Raw genomic sequence first — 15,619 nt, forward strand, 5'->3', positions numbered from 1 at the left:
AGTGAAACAACAAATCAAAAAAAAATTCAAAACATCTAATACAATGGCTAGAACTAAGCAAACTGCTAGAAAGTCTACCGGTGGTAAAGCTCCAAGAAAACAATTGGCTTCAAAGGCTGCCAGAAAGTCTGCCAAACAACCATCAACTGGTGGTTTGAAGAAGCCACACAGATATAAGCCAGGTACCGTTGCTTTGAGAGAAATCAGAAAGTATCAAAAGTCTACTGAATTGTTGATCAGAAAGTTGCCATTCCAAAGATTGGTCAGAGAAATTGCTCAAGACTACAAGTCTGACTTGCGTTTCCAATCTAATGCTGTCTTGGCTCTCCAAGAAGCTTCCGAAGCTTATCTTGTTTCCCTCTTTGAAGATACTAACTTGTGTGCTATCCACGCCAAGAGAGTTACTATCATGCAAAAGGATATGCAATTGGCCAAGAGAATTAGAGGTGAAAGAACTTAAATTGATCCTCCGATTTAATCACATGAACAACAAAACACAAACCCTAGGCTGAAGTGAAAACTTCAATTTGTAAATTTATTAAAATTTGAAAATTATTTAATTAATTTGTTATTTGATTTCTTCTTGTTCTTTGGAGTGAGAATGACTTGTTTTACTTCCGATTCAAATGTAAAGTTTGCAAGATATTTAGCAAGGGATGAATCTGATATTTCATCATTATTTCTTTTCTTTTGCATTTCAACAAAGGAGTAAAGCTTGTGCTCTATTGAGATATCCAAACACTTTTGCTTTCTCATCATTCTAATGGATGAAAGAATGGCACTTCTCCTAGTATGCTCAGTGAGGGTTGAGATGGAGAGAACAAAATCAAGCAAGCTAATGTCATCAGCGACTGGCTCAAGGTCTTCAAAGTTGTTTCCAAAATCTGTGGAGAGCATCATGTTGTAATTCTGCAGAGATGGATGAATTGTCATGAGTTCCCACAATGCAGTAATAGATGCAAATCTCAAATTTTCATCAGCCTCGTACATGACTGTCTTTTCCAAGAGTGGAATCATTTTGAAGGAATAACTCTCGCTCAACATGCCAATCATTGTCAAGACATGAATGCATTGCAATTTGTGAGAAACCTCTTTAGATTCTTCCAATACTGTAATGATACATTCAATGAGTCTAATTCTTTCCTTTTGGTTGTTTGCCTCTTCATCATCAATTAGCTCATCATATTCGGACAGATTAAATTCAAACTCAAAGTTAACAATCCTATTGATATTCCTATCGATGATATTCTTATTCAAAGTTTGAACCTCCAGAGCATCCTCTGATGATGTTCTCCCCAAAGTAAACACATCCTGAATGAGAATCTGAACCATCTCCCTCACAACAATCAATATTGCCAAACTCTTATTCATCACTGATTTAAACCTAGCAAAACAATGACACAATATCAAATTCAATCCCTCAAGCATATTCTCCACATCTCTATTACAACAATTGATGAATAATATTTCCAAGCACAAGGACAAGATCTTCCTCTCCCGAGCAGCAAGGCTAGTATTACAATTAATTTTCAAATTCAAATTGAATTGATAATAATTGGAGAGGAGGGAATTCAAATCCAAGAACCTCTCCAGAATCAGCCTAACAATCTCTTCAATCTTCTCCTTCCCGACATGATGATTCCTATTCACCATCAAAAAACCCTTCATCACCAAGAGTAAATTTTCAAAGAGGCTTGTTGAGTTTTCACCATCCCTAATACTTTCCCACATTTCTGCAATGGATTCGATGGAGCAATCAAAATAATCGAACAGCTTTTGAAAATCTTGCTTTTCAGTGTTGTATTCGCAAAATAAGGCTTGAAGGTAGAGTTTACCAAATCGTTGACTTTCCATTTTTTTTAAATTTGAGAGAAAATTATGAATTGATTAAGGAAATTTGTTTTTGTTACAATGAAGGTTTTTGTTAAAGGTGGTTATAATGAAGAGATGAAACTTTGTATGAAGAATTGTGAAAATACGAAACTTAACGAAATAGTGAATTTAATTTTTGAGATGAGCAAATTTAAGTTACTTTAGTATTAACCGTTTTCATCATCTCATTGTATGATTAAGGGTGCTGTTCTTCCTTCTCAAACTTTCATTTTACAAATTAAGGAATTTCTTAAAAAGTAAAATTGGCGCCACATTGGTAACCAATCTCAAAAATAACAGTTATAAATCCAAAGTCATAAAAAATGTTCTCTTTCAATAAGGTTTCCATCAACTCTACAAGATTTACCTCCTTTCTACTGCTCTTGTTTATATTTCTTGCTCATCTTTCAATAACCACAACTTTAACTAATAAGGAAATAATTTTGCTTCCTTATTGTTCCTCTGTGGTAGTTTCTCCACCTAGCCAGAGATTATCTTCCAATTCACTCACAATAACCGTTACAGCACCTAACGATATTTGGTAAGTTAACAAACTTTCCTATGTGAAATGTTAAATTTCTAATAAGGTTAATCGTATCGAATCAATATAAACCTCTTCAAAACACCAATGTGGATGCAACAATACTTCTGAGAGCCTACGTTTTCCTCTCAAATCCACAAGGACAAGCCAAATACATTACCTCCGCCTCAATAATATCTTCCACTTCATTCACAGTTCAGTTTACCAATCTTGCAGCTAATGAACATTATGGATTATTCTTATTTGATGGGATGTCCTATTTGGAGGTGGAAACTGGTAGTGCACTTCGATTGGTTCCACTTTCAATCTTGTCAATTCATGAATACTCGACTGGGAGTGCAGCATTTGATTCGTTTAGTCCACAGAATAGTTATGAAAGTTCGATGGGAATGTTTTGTATGTCTCTGGCAGGTAGTTCTCTTCCTTTGAATTATGTTTCACAAGCTGATAATGTGAAAAGTAGTCAAATTGATTCGATTAGTTTGCAATCGAACAAGTTGAAAATGAACGGAAAGTGGAATGGACAAATATTCAATTATCCAATCACTGAATTTGAAGATGGAGGTTATACCTATGAATTATCGAATGAAATTACTGTAAATTTCCATTCACTTTCCAATACTCAACTCAACATTCCAATAACTTTACAGAGATATTTAAGTGCTGCCTTCGAACAAGTCAATGCTCTTGATCATCCAGACGAAACAGCAAGAACAGCAGATCCATCCGAATTAGAATATCTATTCGTTGGATATTCCATGAATTCCTTTACCTACAAAGTTAGCACCGATCCCAACAATTCTCCAGAATGGACACAAAATCTTTCAGATAACTACGCATTAGAAACAGACATCCCAACTCTCATGACCTATCCATACTATCGAGCAGAATTCCACGAGTTGACTTCTGGAAATCCACTCATGACCATCATTATTAAGGATGGAGTTTTGACCATGTCCAAGAAAGTTCTAGGAACAACTTCGATGGAATGTCCAATGGGATCTGTCAGGAATGAAAATCAACACTTTTATCGTGGCTCTACTTTTCATTATATTGCCTATTCGACTATTCATCCAATGTATACTTTTGATTATTCCACTAGAAATTGGAAGTTGAATACCCAAATTGATGTGAGCTCTGCTGATGGAAACTTGGTTGCCAATCTAACAAATTTTGATAATACTCTCTCTACAGAAAGTTCTGATCATTTAGTTTCGGTTACTTTATCAGATAATGTCCTTCAAGATTACGAAACTTTCTTCAATGAACACGTCATCATTGGAAAACCAGATCACCGAACTCCAATCTCTTCCATAACTGACCTAGCTCTCCTCCACATAGACGATCTGGGCAACTCAATCTCCGGTCCTCTCATCACCCAGGAAGACTTTCGTCAGGAACTTGATTGGAATTTTGGTTTTTGTGATGAGAAAGTTGGTTCTCGAATGGGAAATCAATTGTCAAACTTTTTTTCTTCGACTGATTATACTATTGAACAATTGCCAGAATATGGAACGAGATTGAGTTATGAAGGTGGTGTGCAAGTTGTAAATTCTGGGTCAATTGAGATGAAGTTTTCAAATCATGAATTTTTGCAAGATTTCACAATTGAAGTTGACCAATCTTTGTTGAGATATAAGGAGCCAAAGGTTGATTGGTTGAATTTTACGGTAATTCCTGACTTGTCTTCTAACGGAAGAAATGCTACGATTCAAACAGATTCGTATAATAGTGGAGAAGCTGTTGGCGAGTTTAGTGTCGAATTAACTTGTTCGAATCAGATAATGATATTTAATTCAACTGTGCAACTGTTTAGTAATGTTGGTAGCGGTCAGAATTTCACATCTAGATTTGATATTACCAGCGATTTCGAATATTGTAACACTTTATCGATAGTTTCTTCTTGTAATATCAGAATTTCAGTAACCAGACAGGCATTATGGACCAATTTACAAAAGGAACTCAGTACCACAAGAAGTGTCACTATTGATTATGGTTATTTCATTCCAAGATGTCAAATTCAAGTCAATGAGCCTTTCGTTTGGATTGAAACAATGTTATTAGAATCTGCTTATTTTACTCTTAATCAAGAAAGAGGCGAATTCACTAACAATATTTTAGTCACCTTGAAAACCAACAGTTCACAATCAGCATTCAATCCAACAATTAGAGCCTCACTTATTCCAAATATAGATAATCCATTTCACTCAATTGGAGACTTTACTCAAATAATGCAACAAGAATTTGTCACTTTGAATTTTACAATTAAGAGCAGTAACATATCAAGAATTTTATCTGAAAGATCACAAAATACCTTCTATACATTCAATATGAATCTCACTCTATTAGAAACTCATTCTTGTTGGTCAACTGAAGGAAAGGGAGGTTTATTTCCATTTTCCTTCCAAGTTTTATACGAATGTCCTATTGGATACACTGGAATACAATGTGATATTCCAATTTGCTATGGTTTAAACTCAACCAATCCAAATGCATGTTCAGGAAATGGAAATTGCATTTCTCCAAATAGCTGTGTATGTCATGCAAACTATACTGAAGGAAACTGTTCAATTCCTTTGTGTTTTGGAGTGAGGGGAGATAACTCTGAGGTATGCTCTTCGAAAGGCTCTTGTGTCCAAGCCAATGTTTGTGGTTGTGAAGATGGACACACTGGATTGGAATGTGAAATTCCAAAATGTTTCAATATTGCTGCTAATGAGAGTGTTGTATGTTCTGGTCATGGAGATTGTTTTGGCGTGAATAATTGTTCATGTCACGAATCATATTTTGGTTTGAATTGTGAGCTTTCCAATATATTTTCCAATGTTTCGAATAGTTCACTTTCTTTCAATATTTCCACCTCAAATAACGAAACACTTTACGAAAATTCAACTTTTACTTCCAATAGATCAATCGTTAGTGATCAGAATAATACTTTGAACTTCACCGAAAGTATTAGAAATTCAACAATCAATAATTCGAGCATTTCCATTCCTGAAAACTCAAATTCAACCATTTCACAAAACTTTTCAATGGATTCTAATTTAACAAACATGGTTATTGATAATTCCACAACCGAATGCAATAGTACATTACTTACAATGTTGAACAAAACTATTTCTTCAAATAATATTTCGTCTAATTGTTCAGGTTGTGAATTTGCAAATGAAACATTAATTGGCAATGTGAGTGAGATTGTTAGAAACACTTCCAATTATACATATCCAAATAATACAGCTTCTAATGAAGGTATTTCTGCAAATGACAGTTTATCTTATTGTTCGAATGGCTTGGTAAACGAAACAATGACTAATTTAACAGTTATTGGAAATGAAACTCTCATGACCAATAACAGTACATCGAGCATGAATTCAACTTCTATTGGAAGCAATAATTTGACTCTTTCAAACGAAACTCTTGTCGATATGCAGAACGGAACTAGCTTGAATAGTTCTAATATGGAAAACAATACTTCCACAATTTTGGGAAGGAATGAGACCTTAAATGAGACAATTTATGTCAATTCAACAAGTATTCTTTCAAATGAATCTGTTATAACAAATGAAACCTTAACCAATCAACAAAGCAACTATACTTCCAATTTAGGAAATTACCATAACAATACTAGTCTCAATACCACCCTAAACCCAACCAATTTAACACTCAATGCTTCAACAGTAGCCAACAATTCATCAGAAAACCATTTCAATTTCTCAATTCCAGTTTCTGAATGGTCATGTAACATGACCACCAACATATCCAACCAATGTTCTGGAAATGGCCAATGCACCTCATCCAGAAACTGCTCATGCAATGATGGTTTTAGTGGCCAGCAATGTCAATTCATCATTCCTTCTCCAATTTGCTCTGGAAACTTTATCCAAGTTGAAAAAATCATTAACAAAGATCAATCAATTTATCTGGAAAGATTAATGATGGACAAAAAGTGTCAGAAAACAATTCCTCTCATGACATATAGAGAAGTGCTGTTGGAGAATGTTACCTATAGTGGAATGAATTTGAGTGATATTGTCAAGTTGTATTCAGTTTTTGTAGATTCGAATGGAAATAAGCTTATTTCATTCGATTCTCGTTTATTACTCGAAAAGAAAGATATGCTGACAGTTTGGAGAGTTGATTCACAAGGGTCTTCCACTTCCAAATTGACCATTCCTATCAATTATGGTATTCACAGTGAGTCGACTGGTTCAACATTTGGTTTAATCAAATTTGTTAATCAAAATAATGAGCTATTTGCCATAACTATGAAAGATGACAGTTCTATAATTGCTGTTTTAAAAGTAGATTTGGAAAGAAAGCAAGCAAATTTATTATTTGATTTTGAAAATGAACTTCTTACCTTTTCGAATATTGTAAATGGAAATCAAGTTTACAATCCAATTACAAACAAGACTATTTTCTCAGTTATTGTAAACTCAAATCAATCCAACTCTTACCTTATTGAAATAGACCTATCAAGTGATCAGAAAAAAGTGTCAGAATTGAAAATTCCTCAGTTGACCATTGACAGTTCACTTTCGCTTCTTCTTACAAATCCAACAAGTGGTGAACAATATTTACTATCAAGTGGACAAACAGAAACCACAATAAGTTCCATTCAACCAAATATAGAATCTGAAAATGTCACTTTTACAATTTTGGCATCTGATTCTGATTTTACAATTTCCAAATCGGATACTGTAATTGTTGAGGAGAAACAAGACGAAAGTGAAAGCAAGGTTGTGATTCTTAATGTTGATACTGGTATTTCACTCATTGTTTCAACGAATCGATTAGTTTCTAATAGAGAAATCTTTTCAAAAAGTTCACAAAAGGTAATTTTTGAAAATCCAAATATTTTGTCAATTATGTCAAGTTCAAATTTGGACTCAATTTCACTTTCCATTTCTTCCATGTCAACTTTTAATGTTCCAATTGCTAGCTCAGTTCAAATACAAATTGAAGGAAGGTTGACTTTGACAGATGTCATTTCGTTTATTGTTTTTAAACATGAAGAATCTGATTCGATTATTGAAGAATTACCAATTCAGACATTGAATAGTCGTTCATTAGATTCGTCTTTATACTATTTCACTACGAGGGATGTTTCGAATAGTTTACCTAAACAACTTTTTAATTCAAAAACATTCAAGGTGAAAGTTTATATCAAATTGTTGACGAATGATTTAATTGGAAATCCAATTTATTTTCCTACAAATATGGAAATTACCATGTTTAGATTTAAATTGGAAAATATTTCGCCAAAATTTGGTTTTTATGGAAATGAATTAATTGTTGAATCTTCATTTATTCCAATTCAAAGTTTAATCTATGTGAATTTAAAGATTACTGAACTTTCGAATAGTGTAATGACTATTCAGTGTAAAGTGTTAAATCTTACACATTGCAAATTTGATATTCCATTAATAGAATCTGTGGATACAATGGTGCAAGTCAAGTTATCAATCACTAATCTTGGATTAGAAACTGTATACGATTCTTTCCATTCTTTCAGATATTTTGATCCATCCATGGTAAATGTCAAAGATTTGACACATTTTGACATTTCTATTACTTTCCCAGATATTCCATATGTAAATTCTTCAATCAAGCCATTAATTTCATTTATTCCATCTAATGAAGGAACTTTGTTATTATTCGAAATGAACAAAAATGAAGTTTCGTCTAATAATTCAGCAACTTGTGGAACTGAACTAACTCGACAAATAGTTGGATCCTCCGATTTGTTCAACATTTCAAATTCAATTTCGTTTGATGTGAAATTGTTAACTTTTTCAAATATCGAAAATGGAAATTTATTTGAAGTTTGGATTTCAAAAAGTCAAAACGCAACATTCTTTGCTTCCTTATCACTTTCGAATAGCATTCAAGAATTAACAATTGGTCAGCTCAATATCACTCGAGATTCTGAACTTGTCAAGAAATCAGTCAATTGTCAGTTTAAATCGAATAGATTGTATCACTTGACGGTTCTTGTGCAAGAATTTAAAATTTCATGGGAATTGAAAGATGTAGAACTGAATGCTGTTGAATGTTCAGCTCAATATTCAAAAGATAATTCCAAATTACTTTCGAATAATGGAAATGTGAAAGGATATCAAGTTGCTATTGGTCAAAGTTTCGAATGTAGTCAATTAGTTTCAGATACTGCGATTATTCCAACATTAGCTTTGAGTGGAATGAAGGAAGTTTGTGTTTCTTGTAAAATATTGAATTTCCTGTCTGCAGAAAAGGAAATGTCAATCGATTCCTTTTTAGGAGGTTTGATTGGTGGCGTGGGAGGTTTCTTATTACTTTCATTGACAGTTTCCTTGATTATTTGTTGCATTATTCGAAAGAAACGAATGAAAACATACAATTACGTCTACCATTCCAGTAGAAACTTGGAACGAAACCAGACAATTCAAGATTTATTCGCAAGTGCTTCTCCATTGGGTGCTTCTGAGGATTTCGATATTATAGATGAACATCCTTCTTATTTCGTCTAGAATAAACCAAGAACATTAAACTTGATTTGTTTTTTTATTCGATTATTCTATCGGCAGGATTAACACTTGTATCCAACAATTCCTGTTCCAATTCTTTACGCATTTCACTTTCTTTCATCACATCTTTCTTTTCTTCTTCATCTGAAACATATGATTCTCCCTGTAAATCACTGGCCAAATGTTCATGCCCATGACTGACATCTTGCATTTTAGGAATATGAGCTGCCTTAGACAAATATAGTGAAATACTATGTCCAGAATGAAGAAAATGGCTTGCCTTATCAAATATAATATACAAGTGAATGAAAATTTCAATCATTTCGACTGCAAATTTTTGCTCGAGAGATTTGGCGCCAACTTCTTTTGCATTTTCATGTCCACTTTCTTCTTTCAATTCTTCAACCAAATAATAGATGTGATTACAGGTTGTGAATACTGAATAAACGACATAGGTAAAGAAGATAAAAGCTTCGATCCAGTTGATCCAAATTAAGAGTTCCTTTCTCTTGTAAACACAGTATAATTCTCTGAGATATCTTTCAGTGAACATGATCATGAGAAGTGCCATATATGTATAGGAAATAACAAGTAAGGATTGACTAAGTGTAGTGTCATAGTAGGTGAGATCTTCCTTTCTTCCCAAAATGATTGAGTTTGCTTGAACATAGGTAATGGAAAAGATCTTTAAATTGTTATTAAATATTCCAAATTAAGAGAAGTAATAGTACTAACCTTTAACATTGAATAAATGTACATTCGGAGACGAACATTTCCCAATGTCCACTTATAAATCTTATTAAGCACTCTCTTAATATTTGCCCAGCTCCTTACGAAGGTCGATGGATTTTGATGATTAGATTCAAATTTCATATATTGTGAGGATCTTATCGAGGGATGATGATGATGACGATTATTCTTATAATAGTAATTATTAGCAACAGTTGATGATGATATTGTTGATACTGTAGAGAGAGCTAAATTTCTATTACTGCCTCTTCTTATTGGATGAACAATTGCACTCTCTTGCTGACTACGATCATTCTCATCATATTGTACTTGTTGTTGCTGGCGGTGAGGGAGCATTTTGTTTTTTCTTTGATATTTGTGGGCCTGTAACTTGATTCCTTTTGTTTGCGGAAACACAATAATAAAAATCTTCTTGGATTATTAAGGTCAATCAATGGCTCTAGAGGAAATAGTTCTCATTAATAATATATTATGCGAAAATGTTCGGAAAATGTTACAACCTTAATATTGAAGGAAATTAATGTGTTTATACAATTATTTAACAACATGCTGGTTAAATATTCCTCCTAATTTCATATTCCTTTTTTTATGACTGAGTTAGAGAGTAAGCATGATAATTGTGGAAATAGAAATGAGGATTATGTTCAACACTTGATCAGAGAATGAAGAAGGTGCAGAGTTGACTGTTTTTGTGGAGTTTCTTCCTGCAATTACTAGTGATTTAACATATGGATTTTCATTGTTGAAATTTCCAACTGGGAAATAATTACACACAACGATGGTTCCATTGCTGAATTGGGAAAATCCTGGGACTGTGGCACATTTCTTTCTTGCACAACCTACCTTCTTGGTATTTTCCCAGATCAATTGAGTGTACTGTCCACAAACGTGTCCTGATTGGCAACTTGTAGGATAAGTGAAATATTGAGATTCATCAGCCCAACTCTTGACACTTCCTGGAACTATATCTGAAAATCCAATGTATAAATTCTCTCCTACAGAACCTTTCCTATAATTATCAGAATGTTCAAAAAGACACTTGTCAACATAACTGGCAGCAACCTTTTCCAATTCATCATCCCAAACTAAACCTCCCATGCTTGCTGCTGGAGGATTTAATGTCTTACTCAAACGAATTGTATTTTGAGCATCAAGCAAGGCAATCTTCTCAGCTGATGTGAATGCATTGAGAGAATTTGTGCTTGTTGAATTATTGCTAACAGTTCCATTATTGACATTGGTACTATTATTGGTGTTAGTGGAATTGTTGACTTGGAGTACCTTGAATGTAAGGTTTTTGACCATTATAATTTCCTCCTGGAAAATAATCACAAACGACTATAGTTTACGAAAATAGTGCTCTTAATCGGCAAGAAGTGTTAAAACTTACCAATAGTTCCTCCATTGAAATTAGATTCAAGATTAGTAAATGTTGAACAGGTCTTTTTGGCACAACCAACTTTCTTTGTGGTTGCCCAAACTAATTGAGTATAATGTCCACAAACCTTACCACTTTGGCAAGTATTGGTTGTATAGTCAAAGAATTGAGATTCATCAGCCCAACCCTTCACACTTCCTGAAACCATATCTGAAAATCCAACGTACATATTCTCTCCTACATATCCTTGTCCATAATCATTGGTTCTTTCAGCATTATGGGCCCAAATACATTTATCAACATAATTGGCAGCAACTTGAGCCAAGGCTTCATCCCACACCAATGTTTCCATATTGGAGGATGATGGATTAACATTCAATCGAACATTATTATGTTTATCAACAAGTGATTGTTTTTCTGATGCTTGGAAGGCATTAAGCGTTTGTCCGTAAATTCTTGTGAGCATTAAATTCATCAGCATCATCATCATGAAGAACATTACTAAAGTGACGATGCTGCTTGAAATCCGAGAGGGTGATTCTATCATCATCAGTGTTAGAAGTTGCTTTAAGTGTTTTCTTTTGTGCTCATCTTGGAGAAGGTCTTGAGGTTTTTGTTTGTGTTGATCCACATTTGTTCTTGATTGCCTTAATAGAAACAAGTAGACTTAATGTGGTTATCCGTATGGTAATCTGCAATGGGTTGTTGAAATAAACAAATTTCTAATCAGGATGATATTGAGTTGCATAAACATGTTCCAGTTACAGCTTGTTTATTGTAACATAATATCTATTTTCTTCTTGCTAGCTCTCTTCTTGTAAGTATCAGAAACCCACTTGGCCCAACTTTCGAGTTTACACTTCTCGACAGCCAATGATTTTTTCTTTTCCAATGCCTTGTCAATTTCATTTGCTTCCCTTACGAAATTCTCAATAATTTTGTCACAATAAATTGTATTGGTTATCAAAAATTCTAATCTAATCTTTTTGACTTGAACTGATAAATTCCACTTTTCTAAAAAGGTTCTAAAATTTCTTTCTGTAATAGATATCATTTCAGATACCATAGATTTCAAGTAATATACACCCAAATCACCAAATACTTGCTGAAGATAGGGATAGAGATTTTCATACTTTTTCAGAGCTTTCCATAGTATATTTCCAGAGGAAGCACTTCCAGACTTTTCAAATTTGACATATTCCATTATCTCGTTCGTCTTGAACTGCACTAAACTTGGTGAAATTGAGAATATTTCATATTCTTTCATCACGTCCATCACTTGATCAATGTCCATCGTTGATGTATATATTGGAATAGCGTCAGAACCAGAAAATGACGAATTAATATAAACTGCTCTATGATATGCACTAAAATCCATTGATAAAATATAAAAACTCTGTACTAAAACTCCACATCTAAAGAAAATCAAACTATCATATTCGACACCTTGTTTTTCAATGGCATGCAGGGAAGAGGAATATTTCGAAAAGGTCCCAATCAAGTAAATTTTCTCAATCCTGTATTTACGAAATGGACTCCAATATTCATAGGTACTAATAGCGATGATAGCCCTCTTCAGCAGAGTTTGTTCCTTAGTGGACTTGTTACTTGATAATGCAACAGTTGAAGTAGGTGGTGGAGGTATTCCAAACATTCCCTTCACTGAATTATATGCCGCTAAAAGATCTTTAAATACTCCATCACTTGATTCATCAGTTGATTCACTCTTCTGCACTTGTGCATCATTCTCTATATTAACATTTTCATCATGATGATCAGCATTAAATTCCTCATCATGCTCCTCTTCCATTTCCTCCTCAAACTGCAGATAATTTCTTGATATTTTAGTTCTATATAATTTATCCAAAAACAGTTCCAATCTGCTCTCTCTATAATTGATCGGAAGAAATTCCTTCTCATCTACACAAACAATCTCCTCAATATTGGCAAGACATTCATGAACCTGATGATAAAACCACTTATTGACAAGTGCCAACGACATGAAATGTTTCCTCACATCAATAAACGAAAAGGTAATTGTAAATATATCATAGAGTGCATATTCGTGTCGTTTCCATCTTTTGGCAAGGAATTTCTGTCTTCTCTGCAAAATTTCTGTTGCACTTTTCGGGGTTTTCATAGTTGCTGATGCTGGTGATGAGAATGAGTGTGGAGGTGGTGTGTTGTTTTGATCCATTTTTTTTTCTGTTGATTATTTCAAGTTCCAACATAGTTCATTGTAAAGTATTTGAGTTACAAAATAATTGGTTTGCTGGCTTTTTATTACAAAATTTAATGTGTTGGCAGCAATATTCAGATATGTTAACCCTTCACACAAACAATTTGTTTAAGGGTATACAAAATATCTACAAGATCCTTTTGACTTTCCATCACTGCATCAATATCCTTGTAAGCTTCTGGTATTTCGTCTAGAACTCCTTCGTCCTTTCTACATTCGACATCTTTGGTTTGTGCCCTTAAATCTTGAACGGTGAAGGTCTTTTTGGCTTGTCCTCGTGATAGTTTTCTTCCAGCTCCATGTGAACATGAACAATAGCTGTCTGCATTGCCCTTTCCAATAACTATATAAGATTTCTTTCCCATTGAACCTGGAATAATTCCCAACTCGCCCTTTTTTGCAGATACAGCTCCCTTACGTGTAATGTACAAATCTTCTCCAAAGTGATTTTCTAATTGAGCATAGTTATGGTGACAATTGACTGCTACGAGATCTGCTTTGAAATTTGGATCTGCCACTTGTCCTCCTCTTCTCAAAGATTTAATCACTTCCTCCATCATTATTTTTCTATTGAATTTTGCAAAGTCAGACGCCCAATTTAATGCAAACCAATATTCATCAAAATAGTTAGTTCCCTTAGTGAGATAGGCCAAATCTTGATTTCCATTTGGCAGGTAACCATATGTTTTTAACATATCTTCCTTTGCCAGATCAATAAACACACGTCCAATCATATTTCCAACGCCTCTTGATCCAGAATGTAACATAATCCAAACCTGGTCTGTTTCATCGAGGCAAATTTCTATAAAATGATTTCCTCCTCCCAAGGTTCCCAAGTGGTTAATATGATTTGATTCTTCAATGCTATCTCTATAGGATTGCTTGATATCTTTAAAGTTTAATATTCTTTCAAAACCATTGTGTAGTTGAGTATCCCAAAGGTCAACAACAGAATTTGGCATATTTCCCTTTTCATGTTTTCCAAATCCGACTGGGATGACCTTCTCAATGCTATTTCTGATACTTGCGAGCGATTTCAAATCAGTGGCCTTTAAACTTGTCTTGACTGCACACATTCCACATCCAATGTCCACTCCAACTGCTGCAGGAATAAGGGCTGTTTTTGTGGGAATAACTGTGCCCACTGTACAACCTTTGCCCATGTGAACATCGGGCATGACAGCAATGTGTCCATGAATGATTCCTTTTTAAGAATTAGATTTGCAAAACGTAAAATTGGTAAGAACACGTACCCGAATTTCTCACTCCAATTAATTGCTTCTTGGCTTCCTCCTCGATAGGTTCCACCTTTGATGTCCAATATTTAGCTTCTGCAAAATTGAATTTTGATTGGCTTGTAGAGAAGCATCTCAATCCCCTTGTTGATTGGTTCAGAAAATTCTTTAGAAGTAGTATTGACATTTTTTTTGATCTTCTTCCCAATCAAAATGGAACTTTGAAAGAAAATGGCTGATTGATGTATTTAAATTTTCATTGATTTTTTAATATAATTATTGTAAAATAATTTACAATTGTTCTTCATAAATGTTTAATTCGACATTGAACATGTCTCCAAATCTAATTACCATTTTGCCTGGTTTGGTGGCTTTTAATTTTACAAAATAGAAAAATTCCACATCATCTCCTTGTAAAATATCCATTGTCGAATCAGCTTCCTAAATTAGTAAATTGTATTATTTTAAAATAAATAATTAAATAATTATTAATAAATCCTCACCTTTGATAAAACTTCCGAACTAACAATCACACAACTTGCCGAATATTCCTGTGATTCATCAAAGTTCGGATTTAAAAAGTCTGAAATTGTATGGCTCTTAAAACTTGATGAAGAATCCTCGAGTTGAGCAGGTGGTTTTGGCTCTCTAATCTTGTACAAATCTCCCTTTGTATATTTATTTGATGAATAATACACTACAAAATATTTAATAATATTTAAATATATTATAATATTACAAAAAATAATATCATCCAATTATGATCATAATTTTACTTCCTGATAATCAATATTATTAAACCTACCATCAATTTCCGATCCAACACTTTTTACTATTGAAATTTGTTTAACTTGTTTTCTATTTTCCAAAGCACCTAAAAATACAGCTTCCTTCCTTCTCTTTTCCAATTCCATGTTTTGTTTGGAGAGGGAGGAGAGATTTGATCGTGATGAGAACATTTTTTTTGAGATGGAAGCTGGTGAGTTTCGAATGTTGATGAAGAATGTTTCCTTCTTTGAACTTGTTTTTGTCAGTGAATTTAAATGATTGATTCAAGATCTCAAAAGAATTGAAATATAACATAATATCAATACACTA

At 33.7% G+C, this 15,619-nt stretch overlaps 8 protein-coding genes across 8 annotated transcripts; 2 read left to right on the plus strand and 6 right to left on the minus strand.

Moving 5' to 3' along the window:
- Window positions 1-43: 43 nt before the first annotated feature.
- Window positions 44-564, plus strand: NAEGRDRAFT_55833 (histone H3; the record flags this gene model as incomplete). The annotated part of the gene is made up of 1 exon (XM_002675016.1): window positions 44-564. One exon carries the CDS (start codon window positions 44-46, stop codon window positions 458-460), a length of 417 nt encoding a protein of 138 aa, XP_002675062.1. The 3' UTR covers window positions 461-564.
- On the minus strand, window positions 553-1,854 carry NAEGRDRAFT_69793 (uncharacterized protein; the record flags this gene model as incomplete). Its single annotated transcript, XM_002675091.1, has 1 exon — window positions 553-1,854. The coding sequence occupies one exon, from the start codon at window positions 1,852-1,854 to the stop codon at window positions 553-555; it is 1,302 nt and encodes a 433-aa protein (XP_002675137.1).
- Window positions 1,855-2,664: 810 nt separating this feature from the next.
- On the plus strand, window positions 2,665-8,922 carry NAEGRDRAFT_69794 (uncharacterized protein; the record flags this gene model as incomplete). The annotated part of the gene is made up of 1 exon (XM_002675017.1): window positions 2,665-8,922. One exon carries the CDS (start codon window positions 2,665-2,667, stop codon window positions 8,920-8,922), a length of 6,258 nt encoding a protein of 2,085 aa, XP_002675063.1.
- A 34-nt stretch (window positions 8,923-8,956) lies between these two features.
- NAEGRDRAFT_69795 (uncharacterized protein) lies at window positions 8,957-10,005 on the minus strand (the record flags this gene model as incomplete). The annotated part of the gene is made up of 2 exons (XM_002675092.1): window positions 8,957-9,604; window positions 9,655-10,005. 2 exons carry the CDS (start codon window positions 10,003-10,005, stop codon window positions 8,957-8,959), a joined length of 999 nt encoding a protein of 332 aa, XP_002675138.1.
- Window positions 10,006-10,266: 261 nt separating this feature from the next.
- Window positions 10,267-11,513, minus strand: NAEGRDRAFT_69796 (uncharacterized protein; the record flags this gene model as incomplete). The annotated part of the gene is made up of 2 exons (XM_002675093.1): window positions 10,267-10,940; window positions 11,060-11,513. 2 exons carry the CDS (start codon window positions 11,511-11,513, stop codon window positions 10,267-10,269), a joined length of 1,128 nt encoding a protein of 375 aa, XP_002675139.1.
- A 278-nt stretch (window positions 11,514-11,791) lies between these two features.
- On the minus strand, window positions 11,792-13,244 carry NAEGRDRAFT_80450 (uncharacterized protein; the record flags this gene model as incomplete). The annotated part of the gene is made up of 1 exon (XM_002675094.1): window positions 11,792-13,244. The coding sequence occupies one exon, from the start codon at window positions 13,242-13,244 to the stop codon at window positions 11,820-11,822; it is 1,425 nt and encodes a 474-aa protein (XP_002675140.1). The 3' UTR covers window positions 11,792-11,819.
- Window positions 13,245-13,369: 125 nt separating this feature from the next.
- NAEGRDRAFT_69798 (uncharacterized protein) lies at window positions 13,370-14,708 on the minus strand (the record flags this gene model as incomplete). The annotated part of the gene is made up of 2 exons (XM_002675095.1): window positions 13,370-14,490; window positions 14,540-14,708. 2 exons carry the CDS (start codon window positions 14,706-14,708, stop codon window positions 13,370-13,372), a joined length of 1,290 nt encoding a protein of 429 aa, XP_002675141.1.
- Window positions 14,709-14,812: 104 nt separating this feature from the next.
- Window positions 14,813-15,480, minus strand: NAEGRDRAFT_69799 (uncharacterized protein; the record flags this gene model as incomplete). Its single annotated transcript, XM_002675096.1, has 3 exons — window positions 14,813-14,962; window positions 15,049-15,218; window positions 15,327-15,480. 3 exons carry the CDS (start codon window positions 15,478-15,480, stop codon window positions 14,813-14,815), a joined length of 474 nt encoding a protein of 157 aa, XP_002675142.1.
- Between the last annotated feature and the right edge of the window lie 139 nt (window positions 15,481-15,619).

Source organism: Naegleria gruberi (genome assembly GCF_000004985.1).
Source record: "Naegleria gruberi genomic scaffold NAEGRscaffold_36, whole genome shotgun sequence".
In the NCBI taxonomy this organism is placed as follows: Eukaryota; Heterolobosea; class Eutetramitea; order Acrasida; family Naegleriidae; genus Naegleria; species Naegleria gruberi.